This window comes from Engraulis encrasicolus, chromosome 19, assembly GCF_034702125.1.
Source record: "Engraulis encrasicolus isolate BLACKSEA-1 chromosome 19, IST_EnEncr_1.0, whole genome shotgun sequence".
Classification (NCBI taxonomy): domain Eukaryota; kingdom Metazoa; phylum Chordata; class Actinopteri; order Clupeiformes; family Engraulidae; genus Engraulis; species Engraulis encrasicolus.
Window position 1 is genome coordinate 35670617 of NC_085875.1, and position 15007 is coordinate 35685623.

The 15007-nt window shown below is 45.7% G+C and overlaps 2 protein-coding genes and 1 non-coding gene across 6 annotated transcripts in view; all 3 read right to left on the bottom strand.

Annotated features, from left to right (window-relative positions):
• The window catches only part of LOC134469862 (utrophin-like), a 72512-nt gene extending 69764 nt beyond the window's left edge, over positions 1-2748 (bottom strand). Inside the window, exon 1 of the mRNA XM_063223891.1 lies at positions 1882-2748. Within this exon, the coding sequence (XP_063079961.1) occupies positions 1882-2055 (174 nt within the window). The 5' untranslated portion in view covers positions 2056-2748. The remainder of the gene's footprint in view (positions 1-1881) is intronic.
• Positions 2749-5023: 2275 nt separating this feature from the next.
• trnal-uaa (transfer RNA leucine (anticodon UAA)) lies at positions 5024-5106 on the bottom strand. Its single transcript has one exon. It is a non-coding gene; the product is annotated as a tRNA-Leu (tRNA).
• A 428-nt stretch (positions 5107-5534) lies between these two features.
• Positions 5535-10939, bottom strand: stx11a (syntaxin 11a). 4 transcript variants are annotated; one of them, XM_063224174.1, is made up of 4 exons: positions 10911-10929; positions 9772-9849; positions 8335-8648; positions 5535-7857 (listed from the first exon to the last, which is right to left on the bottom strand). In XM_063224174.1, the coding sequence occupies exons 3-4, from the start codon at positions 8641-8643 to the stop codon at positions 7264-7266; spliced, it is 903 nt and encodes a 300-aa protein (XP_063080244.1). In that variant the 5' UTR covers positions 8644-8648; positions 9772-9849; positions 10911-10929; the 3' UTR covers positions 5535-7263. The 4 variants fall into 4 exon arrangements, with proteins under 4 accessions (XP_063080244.1, XP_063080243.1, XP_063080245.1 ...); XM_063224173.1 differs by lacking the exon at positions 10911-10929 and adding an exon at positions 10584-10898; XM_063224175.1 differs by lacking the exon at positions 9772-9849 and having other exon boundaries at positions 10911-10939.
• Positions 10940-15007: the final 4068 nt, after the last annotated feature.

Here is a 15007-nt window from a genome sequence, read left to right on the forward strand (position 1 = left end):
GACGGGAGGAGTAGATAGGAGAGAGAGATGAGTAGAGGGGAGGAGAAGATAGAAGAGGAGAGGGGAGGAGATGAGAGGAGAGGAGAGGAGAGGGGAGGGGAGGAGAAGAGAGGAGAGGAGAAGATAGGATAGGAGAGGAGGAGAGGAGAGGGGAGGAGATGAGAGGAGGGTGAGGAGAGAGGGATGAGGAGAGGGGAGGAGAAGATAGGAGAGGAGAGGGGTGGAGAGGAGAGAGGAGGAGAGGAGAGGAGAGGGGGTGAGAAGAGGGGGATGAAGAGAGGAGGAGAGGAGAGGGGGGTGAGGAGAGAGGGATGAGGAGAGGGCAGGGGAAGATAGGAGAGGAGAGGAGAAGAGAGGAGAGGAGAAGAGAAGATAGGAGAGGGGAGGGGAGGAGAGGAGAGGAGAGGAGAGGAGAAGATAGGAGAGGCGAGGAGAGGAGAGAGGAGGGGAGGAGAGGAGAGGAGAGGGGATGGGAGGGGAGGAGTGGAGAAGAGAGGAGAGAGAGGAGAGGAGAGGAGAGGAGAGAGGGGAGAGGGGAGAGGAGAGGAGAGAGGAGAGGAGGGTGAGGAGAGGAGAGGAGAGGAGAGGGGAGGAGACGGTAGGAGAGGAGAGGTGTGTGTGTGTGTGTGTGTGTGTGTGTGTGTGTGTGTGTGTGTGTGTGTGTGTGTGTGAGAGAGAGAGAGAGAGAGAGAGAGAGAGAGAGAGAGAGAGAGAGAGAGAGAGAGAGAGAGAGAGAGAGAGAGTGTGTGTGTAAAGAAATCCTGCACACTGTCCACTCCACCAACAAACTTTAATACAACGTTTCGGTCATCCGACCTTCTTATGGTAAAGAGAGAGAGAGAGGTAAACAGAGACAGAGAGAGACATAGAAACAGAGAGACAGAGAGATTGCGTGGCTGGTGGTGGTGGTAATGGGGGGTGAGTGACTGTGTATGTTAGTGTATGTCTGTGTATCTGTGTGTTTGTTAGTTGGCAAGACACATGAGCATGTGTGCGTTTCCCCTCTTCTGTGAACAGACCTGAATTTTAGTAGGAGCTGGGAGGCTTGTGCGCCATGGACAGACGGACAAAGTAGAGCAGCGCTCAGCTAAGTGGAACTAGAATCACACTGAACTTTGTGTTCCACTTTTGTTCATCACAAACACGAGCATTACAGACTTTCTTTAGGGCCTCAGGTGCACTTCAGGTGCCACGAGACCTAATAAAAAACTGCCTCCTCCCAGAGCACCCTACTTACTGTAAGCCAGGCTGCCCATATGTGCAGGTACCACTACTTCAGTCAGCACAATGGAAGCGAACAAGCGTAACAAGCAAGCATAACAAGCAAAGTCTGAATGCCCACAAAAAGTAACAAGCACCAAAAACTACTACAGCAAATTATTCCCCTTTTGGCCATTCCATAACAGTCAACTGGTGGTGCATTTTACAAAAAAACAACCTTGATTTTATTATGTTGTAATGTTCGGACTGGTAATGTTTCTATGTTTTCACATCCTGGCTGCCACTTCCCTTCAACAGCCTCTCATGGCGTGGTGAGGTGACGGCCATATTTGGGTAATTAAGTGTTTCGTAATTAAGCCATTGTTACCATGATGTACCATGGATTAACCACAATCAGGGCTCTAAATTAGCATCAGCCAACCAGCAAAATGCTGGTGAAATTTCAAATTGGCAGGTAGAAAAGACCAACTTATAAGCCAATTTGACCCATTAGTGAGTGTGTTTTTGGCTCGGAAGATTAACATTTACTAGCCATTTTGGCTAGTGATGAAAAAAGTTTCTTTAGAGCACTGACAAAAATTACTTCTGGTTCCTGTGACCAAACCATAGTGATCCATACAGTAGTGGAATAGCCATAGTGTCTCCCATCCGGGTACTTACCTTGCACAGCCTCTCGTAGCGTGGCGAGGTGACGGCCATGATCTGCAGCTGGTGTAGGAAGAGCATCACCTTCTGTAGAGAGGTCCTCACCAGCGCCATGATGCGCCCACCGCCACCACCACCACTGCCACCGCCACCGCCACCGCTCCTCTCCACACCTCGCAGGATCCTCATGCCCGGAATCCCACAACGGCCACCACAGCCTTTTAAGCGTCCTCAAAAAGTCCTGTCAGACAACGGATACTGGAAAGTTACTGGATCCAAAACTGCACCCACCGTGGTGTCTCGTCTCTCGCCTCTGGCCAACACAACCCCAACTCCAAACTCAATTCAACTTGTCACCAAACTCCCACCACAACGGGAGGGTTCTCAGACGTTGCGAGTCCTCAAAAAGTCTTGGCGCGTACGTTAGTTGATCCAAAACTGCACCGTGCTGTTGCCTCACTCCAACCCCAACTTCAACTCAATCCAATTGGTCACCCACCACCTCCTGCCCACCACAACACCAATCCAGACTCTCTGGGTCTTCACTTCATTAAACAGGATCTTCTTGCACTGGGGTTAAAGGGCGCTGTTAATAAAACAAAATGAAAAAAAGAGTTGTAAGTTGCAGGAACATCACACCAGAGAGGGAACCTGTGTGCACAAAGCTGTGAAAAGAGACGTCTCTCTCCTCTCCACTCTCCTAGTCCTGGCTCAGCTGTAGACTGAAGAGAGAGGGAGAGAGAGAGAGAGGGAGGGAGAGAGAGAGAGAGAGGGAGGGAGGGAGAGAGAGAAAAGACTTGTCCACAGACAGCAAAGCTGGCAGCAGGGCTCCCAAAAGGCTTCTCTCAAGTGAAACAAGTGAAGGTGAGACAGAGGAGAAGAAAGGAGGGGGATCAGAGAGAGAGAGAGAGAGAGAGAGAGAGAGAGACATAGATAGAGAGAGACATAGATAGAGAGAGAGAGAGAGAAGGAGAGTGACAGAGCGCCTGAGCAGTGCCACTGCCCCTTTTGCCTGGCCGGCTCTCTCTGCCGTTTGGAAAGGAGATGTGAATGAACGAAGAAGGAGGGACGGGAAGAGAAGAGGAGGGAGGGGGGAGAAGACAAGAGGAGGGACGGGAGGAGAAGAGGACGGAGGGGGGAGAAGAGAAGAGGAGGGAGGGGGAGGAAGAGAAGAGGAGGGAGGGGGGAGGGAGAAGAGAAGAGGAGGAAGGGAGGGAGAAGAGAAGAGGAGGAGGGAGGGGGGAGGGAGAAGAGAAGAGGAGGAAGGGAGGGAGGAGAAGAGAAGAGGAGGGAGGGGGGAGGGAGAAGAGAAGAGGAGGAAGGGAGGGAGGAGAAGAGAAGAGGAGGGAGGGGGGAGGGAGAAGAGAAGAGGAGGAAGGGAGGGAGGAGAAGAGAAGAGGAGGGAGGGGCGGTTGGGCGGGATGGGGAGCGAGAGGAGCGCAAGATAAAGGGAAGAGGGTGGGAGGGGAGGAGGAGAGAAGGGAAAGGGATAGAAAGAGAGAAAGAGTAGTTATAGGAGGAGAGAAGGGAAAGGGATAGAATAACGGGAGAGTAGTTAGAGGGGTTGGGGGACTGAGAGGGAGAAGGGATGACAGAGGAGCGGGTGAAAAATGTGTGTCTGTGTGTGTGTGTGTGTGTGAGAGAGAGAGAGAGAGAGAGAGAGAGAGAGAGAGAGAAAGAGAAAGAGAGAGAGAGAGAGAGAGAGAGAGAGAAAGAGAAAGAGAGAGAGAGTGTGTGTGTGTGTGTGTTCGTGCATGCGTGTGTGTGTGTGTGTGCTCACACTTATGTACGCAGTGAGGTAAGTGTAAAGTGAGGTGTACTGCACTCTCCTCTCCCCACCTGAGGAGTCATTTGAGTGTTTTTAAATCAGCGAGGGACATACCTTACGACCAGGCCAAATGTGCCTGACACATTTCATTAGTTTGATTCAATAGTTACCAGTGGCATTTAAATCAAGGTGAGCAGAGGGCCCTTGGCCTGTGCAGTGCGGTGTGGGACAAGCTGAAGACCAAATTGCATATTCATTTCTGCTGAACCTAAATAACCTCATCCAACTCTCCCCTATTTTTTTTCGTGAAACAGGCTTCAGCCTGTTTTCTACTTTAATTTCCGTATCCTTCATCTCTCTTTTCTGTCCCCTCTTTCTGGGTGTCTCATTTGTTTTTGTTTTCTTTTTTTCTCTGCCTGAATCCCTTGCCTGCCACTCGCATGGAGGAAGTGAACCGAGCGATTCATTGTACACCCCGACATGTGGAGTTCCCGAGGCAATGCTTGTACTCTCATCTCCCCGCAACTCTCTGGTTCCGCTTCACTTCTCCCAGGCTCGAGCCTCTTCCACTCTCCATCCTTCACATACACGAGCCAGCTCCCGAACGAAGCCTAGCGCCACGCCCACAGTCCTTCACATCACAACCCGTCCAAGCTGGACTAGCCCCGGGCATGAGAGGGAACCTGAACACGGCCAGTAGTGGGCCTATGTTGTGGTATGTTATGATGGCCTGAATGTCATTACAATTCATGTGTAATGATTTCATTCATACTCTGGTGGGATATGTGGTCTATACTTATTTAACTGATATTTTCTCAATAGGCACATTCATTTATTGAAAAAAGTAAGAAAGTAGGCATAATACCAGGCCTAATAGGCTTGCTAAATTAAGTTACCTGAGCATAACCTGACTTCACACACCTCATGAAACTCCTTACAAACATGAACATTATTATTGATGTTCACCTTTAATGCATTCACGGCGAGAATGCCCTCTGAAGTGGATCCTCCGTTGATTGCGTGCGTCCATTAAGTTTTTTGTTTGTGTGTTGTTTTAAAAATGCCGTACAAGGAGACGTCCTCCTCCATGGCGCGCGCCTTCCCAACTCCCGGCCGCGCAATACAATGGTGACATCTGGTGGCACGAGCGAGAGAGTCTAGAACTGACGCAGGACCACAACAAAGCTCACCAGGGTCTTCCTGTTGATGATGTCAGACATGCTAGGCTAGGTAGCAGAGTAACAATTGTTGACCCGGTGTGATATCACGACATAGGCTTTATCTTCACACGACAACTCCCATCGGACGCATTCACCTACAGCCAGTATATAGTGAATGTGATTGGGAATTCAGGGGTTGTCTGGATGGTGCCCTCTTAAAACCACGAATTACCAGGAGTGGGGTTCGAACCCACGAGGACTATTGTCCATTGGATCTTAAGTCCAACGCCTTAACCACTCGGCCATCCTGGTTGATGAAACGCTGTCGAAGAGAATTAAACATTAACTAACTGTTAACTAACTATTGATGTAGGACTGTAACAAATGACAATGGAGAATACATTCCACAGTATTGGGGGGGGGGGGGGGGGACCTTGTAGAGCGCACCATAAGAGATTGCCAAGGGAGAAACGGTTTATCAGGATTGACTAGGCTTGACATTTCACATTAATAGAAAACACGCGAAAGTTATAAGTGGTTGAGCTCAGACGACATAGCCTATAGCCTAGAGCGTGTGTGTGTGGAGGGTGATATGAACTAAAAGTTACATTTCTCGCTATTACGCGTGTCATTTGGGTGCAGCAGATGGGACTGCGCGACACTACACCCACCCACTGGTGGTGAACGGCTCTGCGAAGACAGCATCAGTTTCCGCCTGCTGTGTGGTCAGTGTGCTATCTTCCGAATGACTAGATTTCGCAAACTATAAGAATCCACCAGCGCGCAACATTGCGCAATGGGGGTTTCAAACGTATCTTCATAATTTGGTTTAAATTGTCTATGGTTTGGCGACATAATAGGCCTACAGGTAAACGTTCATTTACAAACACTATTTTGAACATAAAACCTTGATTATATGGTTCTACGCCTAAAACAAAAAATGTCAGTGCGAATAAAATGAATAGGGGTGTGGAGGAGGGTTAGGCTAGGTCCGTTTCACAACAGCGACAGCATTTCACAATGTGATAGTTAAGTCTCTGCATACTCACCTCACTCGACCTGAAAAGACAAAAGTAACTTCCAGATTGAGGTGTAAAATACTCTTTTGTTTACATGCCGTTGTTGTATAATTGTTTTCATGTATTTTTTATTCTTATAAAGAACTCAAGAACCATAGGCCTACACACATTGTACACACCATACACACCACTTGTAGACTGTCCTGTCTGGCCATGCAAGCCTATACAGAACAGAGTCAAGGTTACAGAACATGTTTTGCTGCTTGCTTGGCTCGCTTGCTTCACATACAGACTTAATGACACTGACTTAATTATCATTTGCAAAGCAGTTCCTGTGTTCTTCGCATTTGGCCTGACTGCTGAGTGTTTCAGTCAGTCAACATGTGAAAACTCACATGCATCCAGCTCAGTGCAGTCAGGGCCGGCGCTAGGCATAGGCACACCAGGGAGTCACCTAGGGCGCCAAATATCTTGGGGGAGACAGAAATGCCCATTATGTCCCACATAGTTAGAATGTCAACCACAAAAAACTCTTTACACTTAACTCATTGACAATCATTATGCATGGACTCAGCGCAGATTAGCTGTGTTCAATCAGATGCATAGCGTTATGTTTACAGATGACAATGTCTAAAAGCACAAAAAGGGAAATGGTTACTCGCCTAGGGCACCAAGTTAACTAGAACTGGCCCTGAGTGCAGTCAATGAGCTGAGTGGGGTTGTTGTAAGCAATGCTGCTTATTTTAGGGGCTTGAAGACATCTCACCTTTCACCCACAAGGCTTTTTCAGCTTTTTGGCCAGATGATGGGGAAGCAGGAGCATGGCCACCACGAGCGAGGTGTTGACGTCTGTCCTCTTTTGACAGTGGTAAGAAGTCAGACGAAGTCAGATCCTATCAGTCAAATGCAATGCAAGGACATTATCTTGCAGCAGCTGTCACAAGAAGCGCAGCAGGCCTTCCCAAACAGAGCTGTAGCCTATCTCTGCATAGTTCCGCTTTAAAGGAACTGTGATCTTAGATCAGCCCAGAAGTAGGGCCAGGTTTGAAGGCAGCCTGAGACATTTTTTTTAATTAAATAACTTGACGACCAACTTGTAAAGTTGTTTGTAAAGCACAATGTAATAAATAAGTTGTACATGTATTTTGCTTACCCAGGGTAGACTAGGGTAAAAATGGTCATCTGCCCCCAGACAAAAGCCCATTGGCAGCAGACTACTATGAAAGCTAAGAGAGTCAGAGAAAGAAGGATAAATCCAGGGCTCTAAATTAAAATTTCTCATCACCAGCCAAAATGGGCAGTATGCTACGCTTACTCGTCAAACACACACTCTCTAATGGGTCAAAGTGGCAGTGGTAGTAAGTTGGTGGTAGTAATTTCACTAGCATTTGACTGGTATTAATTTAGAGCCCTGTTGGCAGTCCACCATCCATCCATCCACCATCCACGGCTACTTGTTACAGCAGGGGCAGCAGCAGCAGAAGAGGCGTCGGCAGGGGTGTGCCTTCTTGTACCGGACGGCCTTCTTGATCTGCACGGTGGCCTTGGCCACATAGTCCTGCGTGCCCGCCAGGTTGGCCTCGATGCTGTCCAGCTTGACGCCCTGCTCCTCCACCAGCATGGCCAGGTCCGTGAAGAGCTCGTGGATGTCCCTGATGCGCCCCTCCAGCTCCAACAGCTCCTTCTGCCGGTTCTCAATCTCGCTGAGGGCGGAGCGCGCCGCGCGGCCGCCGCCGTCCGTCACCACCAGGTTCTCGGAGAAGGCGTTCCACTTGCCCGACTCGATCATCTCCTCGATCTGCTCGCCGCTCACCTCCTGGCCCACGATCTCGGCCTGCCGCTGGATGCGTTTCTTGCAGTGGTCGCGCTGCTCCATCTCGGCCTCGTTGTACTTGGACATGACGGCGTGGAAGGCGGTGGTGAGGGAGGCGCACTGTGAGCGCACCATGCGCACCAGCGAGGAGTGCGGCCCGTTCTCCTCCTCCAGACGCTTGCTGCGCGCCTCCATCTGCTGCAGGCGGCCGTACAGAGCCTGGCCGCGGGCCTGGAGGACAGGACAGGAGATAAGATAACAACACTTTGTCAGTTACACACTGTCACAAATGACTATTCACACAGGAGAGTGAAATCTGATCTAAAACAGTGTCATCAATAGACTATCCTATTTCTACTAAGAAATAGAGAAGCCAATAGCTGTTCTGTCTGGAAAGCTATTCGCTTGTTTTGCACCCTAAACTCAGACACCATGCTGCTCGCAGTTATACAGATTCTATGTTTTGCCCCTTCACTGGAGGGAATTTGGAAAAACTGACTTTTAATTGAATACCCTTGCAGATTACAGCTGCAGATTACGGACAATTCAGCCTGAGAGAAATATACGTTGAGAGCTGCAAGGGGTCGTTTCAGCTCTAAAGAGGGGGCGTGGTGGCTGTTTGGGTACGTGATCTGCTGCCACACCCTGCTGACAGTACGTGTCCTGCAACTGAAGGATTAGTCTAAAGAGCCCTTAAGGCTACTGTACCTTGATGCCGCGGGCGATGGAGTTGGAGTCGCGCTTGATGCTGCTGATGCGCCTCATGGAGGTGAGGAAGCGTGTGTTCTGCTTGCCCAGCTGCTTCACCTCCACGTGGAGCTGGGCGATCTCCTTGTGCATGGCCTGCACCTCCCTGAACACCTCCTCCATCTCCTCCTCCCCCTCGAACACCATCTCTAGCTCCAGCTCCTGCCCGTCCTCCTCCTCCTGCCCACCGCCGTCCTCCACAGCCAGGCCAGAGGACTGCCCCTGGGTGAGCCTGGAGGCCGACTGCAGTTCGCTCAGCCGGTCCCGCATCTTGCCTGCAACCAACCAGGAGAATAGTGGGTTAAGAGAACATGGGTGCCAGCAGGGCTGGCCTGGGGGAGATATAGGGCCCGGGCACTAAGGTGCCCCTCATGATTAAGCGGCACAGAACTGACTCACCGGTGGGCCCCCCACCCTCGTTGGCCCCTACTTTCAGAAATGTTGCTACAAGTTTTTTTACATTTCTGGAAATAGGGGCCCACAAGGGTGCAGGGAAATGCCCGCTATGCCAGATGGCCAGTCCAGCCCTGGGTGCCAGCCAGGCCCAAAAGATAGTTGAAAGGGATGCAAACGATTAATCGACTTTAATCGATCAATACGTTAATCGATTAAAAAACATTAAAAAAAACAATGTATCGACAATTCAACTGACAAGAGACCCAGGTGAAATGGGCATGTGAAGAGTGTGTGTGAAGCGGGGTGTGAATAGTGGGAATATTTAAATCACCTTTGGATTAAAGAATTGAAATAGATTTAATTTAAATGTGGTATTTCATCTCAACTTTTTATTAAAAAAAATTAGATTGAGTAGGTTTTTTTTTGAGAAACATTGAGATTTCGGGAGGGAAACGCCGCTTATCAATTAATCATAAGTCGATCGATAAGGCTATCAACTAATGATTAATGAATTAATAGATAATTTGCATCCCTAATAGTAGATCAAGTAGCCTCTTAACACAGATGGGCCGGCCAGCAGGCAGCATCACAACACTACTATGGCATTACCGACAGCCTTAAGTAACAGATTAAAACTTGGTCATTACAATTGTAAGTGACAGTAGTTACGTAGTAGTTAGACAGTAGTTAAGTTGTAACATAAACTTATAACATAGGGGTGAAAGAGTGAAAACTAACATGAAGAATAGAAATGTTTCCCTTCCTCACTATAGTTAAAACATGACGCTGCCCTGCTTACACCCGATGTATACCCAGAATTGAATGAACAGAATCTTCACACATCAACACAGTTTCAACCTGTTATTAGTAATTTTCTGAATTGACAACTATAAGACCACAATTAAATACTTTTCTGTACAAGGTTTTCTTTTAACAAGCAGGCAGGCCTACTGAAATGCTTAAGTGAGGCTGTCAAAACATAAGAAATGAGTAAACTATTACCTAATAAGAGACTGTGGTGGTGCTGCTCTTTTGGGGAAATTGTTCCTAAGTTGGACAGAAGTTGTTGCGTTTCCTAATCTGTAGAGAAGAACAGCTCATGGTGACCACAGTGATGCACTGTTTCCCTCATGACACATCACTGAAAAGACCCTGATGGGAGGGGACTTCCCTAAGCTATCGAAATAGAAACCCATGGCAAATAAAAAGAAGAAATGTAGTTATGTAGGCCTATTGTATGTATACAACAATGTATTCAGATTTCATTACTGTATGCCTTAAAGTTTTAAGTGTTTCTGACTTCACAAGACCTAGCCTAGGCTACATGTATTTTTGTCTTTAACAGTAGCCTAGTCCACATATTACAAACAAACAGTAGGCCTACAGTTTCAGTCCAGACAAACACAAATGGGAACAATGCAACAGTTTACTTTATAAGCTGTAAAGAACACTTTTGCTACAACTGGTGGACCTATTTGGCAAGTAGGCCTATCCTAGTTGTCTGAGGAACGCCTTGGAACGCAGGCTAGAGATTGAAGTGGAAAGTGATTGAACTATTTCCTGTCAACATCTGTTAATAAGTAGCCTACTTTATCCATGTAGGCTTGGCTTCTATACCAAAAGAGAAGTCCTAAACATCTATAGCCACAATTCAAAGCAATGACTTTCACTGGTAACATTCTTTCACAGTTACAAAAAAACATCCCGTGTTCATTGAAGGCGTGTTGGTTCTGCATAACGGGTAACTTTTATGTAACCACTACGTCTTTACTGTATAATGCTATTCTAGATGTCAGTCATGAGACGTAGCCTACCTTATTTCATGCTCAGTCGATTATCTTGTGGCTGTTACAGTACATGAAAAATCGTTTCCCCTCCCTTGACGCTCTCATTTTGCAAGGTACAGGAAATAAGACGGAACAACTGTTAAGTGAAGAAGGGGAGTTGCCTAAAATATTTGTAATCCCCCTCACTCGACACGGCATCAACATCTCACGCAATGATGATGAACGACAAAGGCGATAAAATAAAGCAAACGTCAAAACCACGTACGGTAACAGCTACCTATGTCTTCAGCAGGTCTTTACTGCATGGGCTACACACATTGACAGTTACTCTCAATGGCTACACACCATACACACCTTAGTTCCGTTATCTGACTCACTGCCACCTGCCGCTGTGAACCTTTAATTGCACGTGAGTGCTGATCCAGTCGGGTCCGTGGGTCCCCCCCCCCCACACTCTCACTTTTTTTTCCAGACTAGCTGCAGATCTATAAAACATTCGACCACTAACCAAAGGCCACACTGAAGTGATATCAGAGCTGGTCTGTGTAACAGGACAATCAAATGTTATTGTTTGGATCAGTTTACATTTTGTTGCAAGAAGAACATCCAGGATACAATAATTTATGGATTAAATCTAGGCTGCTCCTTTACAATTGCATACAGTGCATATGAGGAAGTAGGCTTATACATTTCGTTGGTGTTAAAAGGTTCACTGAAATGAAGGAAGCATCAACACAAAGAGGGTAGGCCTACACTTAATCTAAACCAACAAAAGGTTCAGATACAATTGGAGCAAACACATAGATCACAATTTTCAAAACCAACATTTCAATGTTCATCTATTTCATGACCTACATAGGTCAACAACATGTAGGCTTATTTTTATTCATTTGCCACTGCAGAGTGCATTGTAGACTGATGCACTCAGTCGTGGGGCCTCTCCTTGCCCATTGAGAGGAAGTGAAATATCTCTGTGGTTTTGACCAAGGAAGCAGATCTCTTGCTGTTGACGTTTCATGCATTGTGGCTTTAGATAGAGAGAATTGACTTATGGTTTGATGTGCAGCTCAAAGTTTGTGGTAGCTGTTTATTTTTTTTAAGCTACAATTTGTAGCTGCTTTTAGGTTGAATAATGTAGTTACATAAAGCTAATGTATGGTTTAGTATCAATCCATTTAGTGCAGTGTGAATGAAAAATGTGAGTGAAAGGTATGAGAAAATGATACCATTTCCACAATTTCACAATTTTTGTATGGTCTACTGTAAGTACTGCACTTGATGGTCTGCCGTGTCTTCCCTGATAGCAAAAGGATGTTGAATCAGCGTCAATTATCATCAAATCAACACGAAAAGACGCAACACCATTAATTCAACGTCCTTTTGATATCAGGGATTTTATCTGTTATCAACTACATGTGTTTATCTTTGTGTCTTACTGCTCAATTAATTGCCTTTTTAGGACAATTAAGTTGTAAGTTGAGTTGAGTCGATGTGTATGTGGTGGCAAATACTCTGACTTTGAGTAGTAGAGTAGAGTAGAGTAACTTTATTAATCCGCAGGGGGAAATTCAGGATGAAATTCAAATTCATTTGATGTCCCCTTTTCCACATCATGGGAAACCTTTAGCTTTACTGACTGTCAGGCTGCAGAGGACGGATGTACAGTAGACCAGGGGGTCCCCATATACCAGTAGATTCCCCCTGGCTTAGGCCATGCCACACTATTTTTTGTCTCTCACTTTTTCCCAATGTCAAGTGTATGAGCCTTGGTAGTGTGTTAGTCACTAGTATTAGTCACGCCCAGTGATTGGATACTCTGAAAAGTTTAGCAAAGAGTATCCGATCACTGGGTATGATTTCGAAGGCTGACACACTTTGAAGGACGCACACTAGACATTGGGACATGGCCTCTGTCTCCACCTACAAGTTGATGTAGTTTCTGCACCCTCATGCCTTCACCACAAGGTGGCAGTAGTGTTACTGCAAAATAGCCTGGCAGGTTGTTTGTCAAGGAATCATCAGTTTTGAACATTAATAAGAACACATTGTGAGGATTTGTAGCCATCACAATAAGTAATTGTTGACTGCCAGGTAGGTGGAGTCTGTTGTAGGCCTACATACAGTACAAAAGAGATTTTCTCGGAAGGCTAATTCGAAGTGAATGACCTGATAATATGATCCATCAGTCTGGAAGAGATGGTTGCCGTCCAAAAAGTAGGAATAAACTTTTAATCACCTGAAATAACTCCTGTTGTGAAAAAAAACCACATTTAGCCTACAAAATGTTCTTGTATAATTAACTTTGCATGGTCATGACCAGAAGTTTTGAGTTTGTGCTTAGTCGACGTATTGAACTTGTATGCACCGTTTTCTTTGGAATGAGCCATGGCCCAACACAGGGCTGGACTGGTCATCTGGCATAGCTGGCATTTCCCAGTGGGCCCTGCATCCTCGTGGGCCCTATTTTCAGAAATGTTTAAACAATTAAACATTTCTGAAAATAGGGGCCCACGAGGGTGCAGGCCCACCAGTGAGTCAGTTCTGCACTGCTAATTACGGGGGACCCCTTTAAGCCAAAAGTGCTTGGGCCCTATTTGTGTTCTTCAGAATGAGCTGTGTCACACCATGTGCCTGCAGCCTGTGGTTATGTGGAGATTAGAATGCCATGGCCTTGAAAAGGTCATGCTGTGCTCTAATCTAAATCTGATCAGATCTGAACAGTCAGATGAATCTCATTTTGATTAAAGGATGCTCAAAAAGGCACGGTGGCATCCGATCCGTGCCCAGGTAAATTTGTTCTTGTATCCTGCATAGCATCGCATGGTTATTATGATTGACTGGTAAATTCGTTCATTGTGTTTTTGTGAGGATATAAGAAGACGATAAAGATAATGTCTTACAATGTATCGATCACCTTCAGGCACAGACAAAGTATACATGAATAATAAAGAGCAACTGAAATGAGACATGTGAAAAGTTCTATAAGAACTCCTAAAAGTTACTAATTGGAAGAATATTTTTTAAGAATCTTTTAAATTAGAAACATCGAGACAAGTAGGTCGACTTTAAAATAAACCTTTGGAAATGTTTGCTTTTAAACTGAAAAGATAAGTTAACACTAAATGCCTGAGATGGTTGTTGACAATGTACTTCCCCATAGACAACTCTGCGCAGACGTTGACATGGCACCACTCCTGGGAGCAGTATACTGATGAAATAGATGAAAGGGGCAGCTTTGGCATTACTGTACAGTCTATGAAATTATGGTTTAGGGTTATCTTTACAACACGGCCAAACACATTGTACATCAACACTCACAGTAGAACCCAAAAGGGAATCAATGTATATATGACTAGAAGAGTCCTCAAAATCCCTCTATTGTACAATGAGGTAGGCCTATTTACATTATCGTAATGGAATTACTGCACTATTTGCATTAGTCCCTAGCGTGGGAAAACCATCATGGCTGAATCTATTAGTCCAGTATTCAGGATCAGAATTGTTTTATTGGCCAAATACAGTTACGTAAATATAGCCTGACTCTGGTAGATGTTAGTCATCAAACATGCACAGCAACCTACATGTTTTAGTGCATAGTGTAGTGTGGAATAATACAATAGGCCTACAGTATAGCTCTCAAAAACTCTTACAATTACACACTAAAGGGATGTGTGCTGCCAAACTCTCATCATGCTGTAATAGTTCCAAGATCAATCAAAATGTATTGATGTAGCATTATATCACAATGTTGACTGAGACTGCAGTGTTGCAAAGTGTATTGATAGTTGTGGAGACTTTACTAAAATAGTACACTCACTCACTCTATGACATTTCACAGTGTACCTTTAGTAATACCACAACATTTCTAATACAAAACAGTTGAGGAGGATAGAGAGGGCCGTGTCCTTGTCCATGCCCCAAGCTCCTCCAGCAGCAGCAGCAGCCTCATGTACACAGGACATGCTGGTTACAACATTAGCAAAATTACGTTTGGATGTTTCCTCCGTCCCTAATGTCAGCACACTGCTGCTCCTGTGAGAGAGCTGAGACCTTGTGACAAAGCCTGGGCACGTTCACTCTCCAAAGTCCTGCAGTAGACAGACCAGAGAAAACCCCATTCATTCCGATTATTCCATTATCAGAAATTCATAATGAAAAAAATAATCTTATAATCTTGACAAGAGGAATGTCTCTCTGAAAAACGAAAAACAGATGTATTACATGATGGCCCATATTTTGTCTGTCCCATCACAGGTTCCTTAAATTATAGCCTACAGCAGCAGTTTTCCTACGTTCAGATTGTATACTGTACGCAAATATTAGGTTATATTGTAAGTTCGGTTTCAATTGTAATGTGTGCACCACTTTCCTCTGTCATGGGTTAAATATGGTTTACCCCCATTCATTAATATCCATGGCTTAGCCTAATTAATTAATCTTTTAAAAAGAAA

Excerpts from the sequence above, each read along its gene's own strand:
- stx11a (XM_063224175.1), bottom strand. The coding sequence starts at position 8,643 with ATGCGGGACCGGCTGAGCGAACTGCAGTCGGCCTCCAGGCTCACCCAG. Across the intron at positions 7,858-8,334 it reads CCATCGCCCGCGGCATCAAG|GCCCGCGGCCAGGCTCTGTA; the intron begins GTACAGTAGCCT and ends CCTGTCCTCCAG.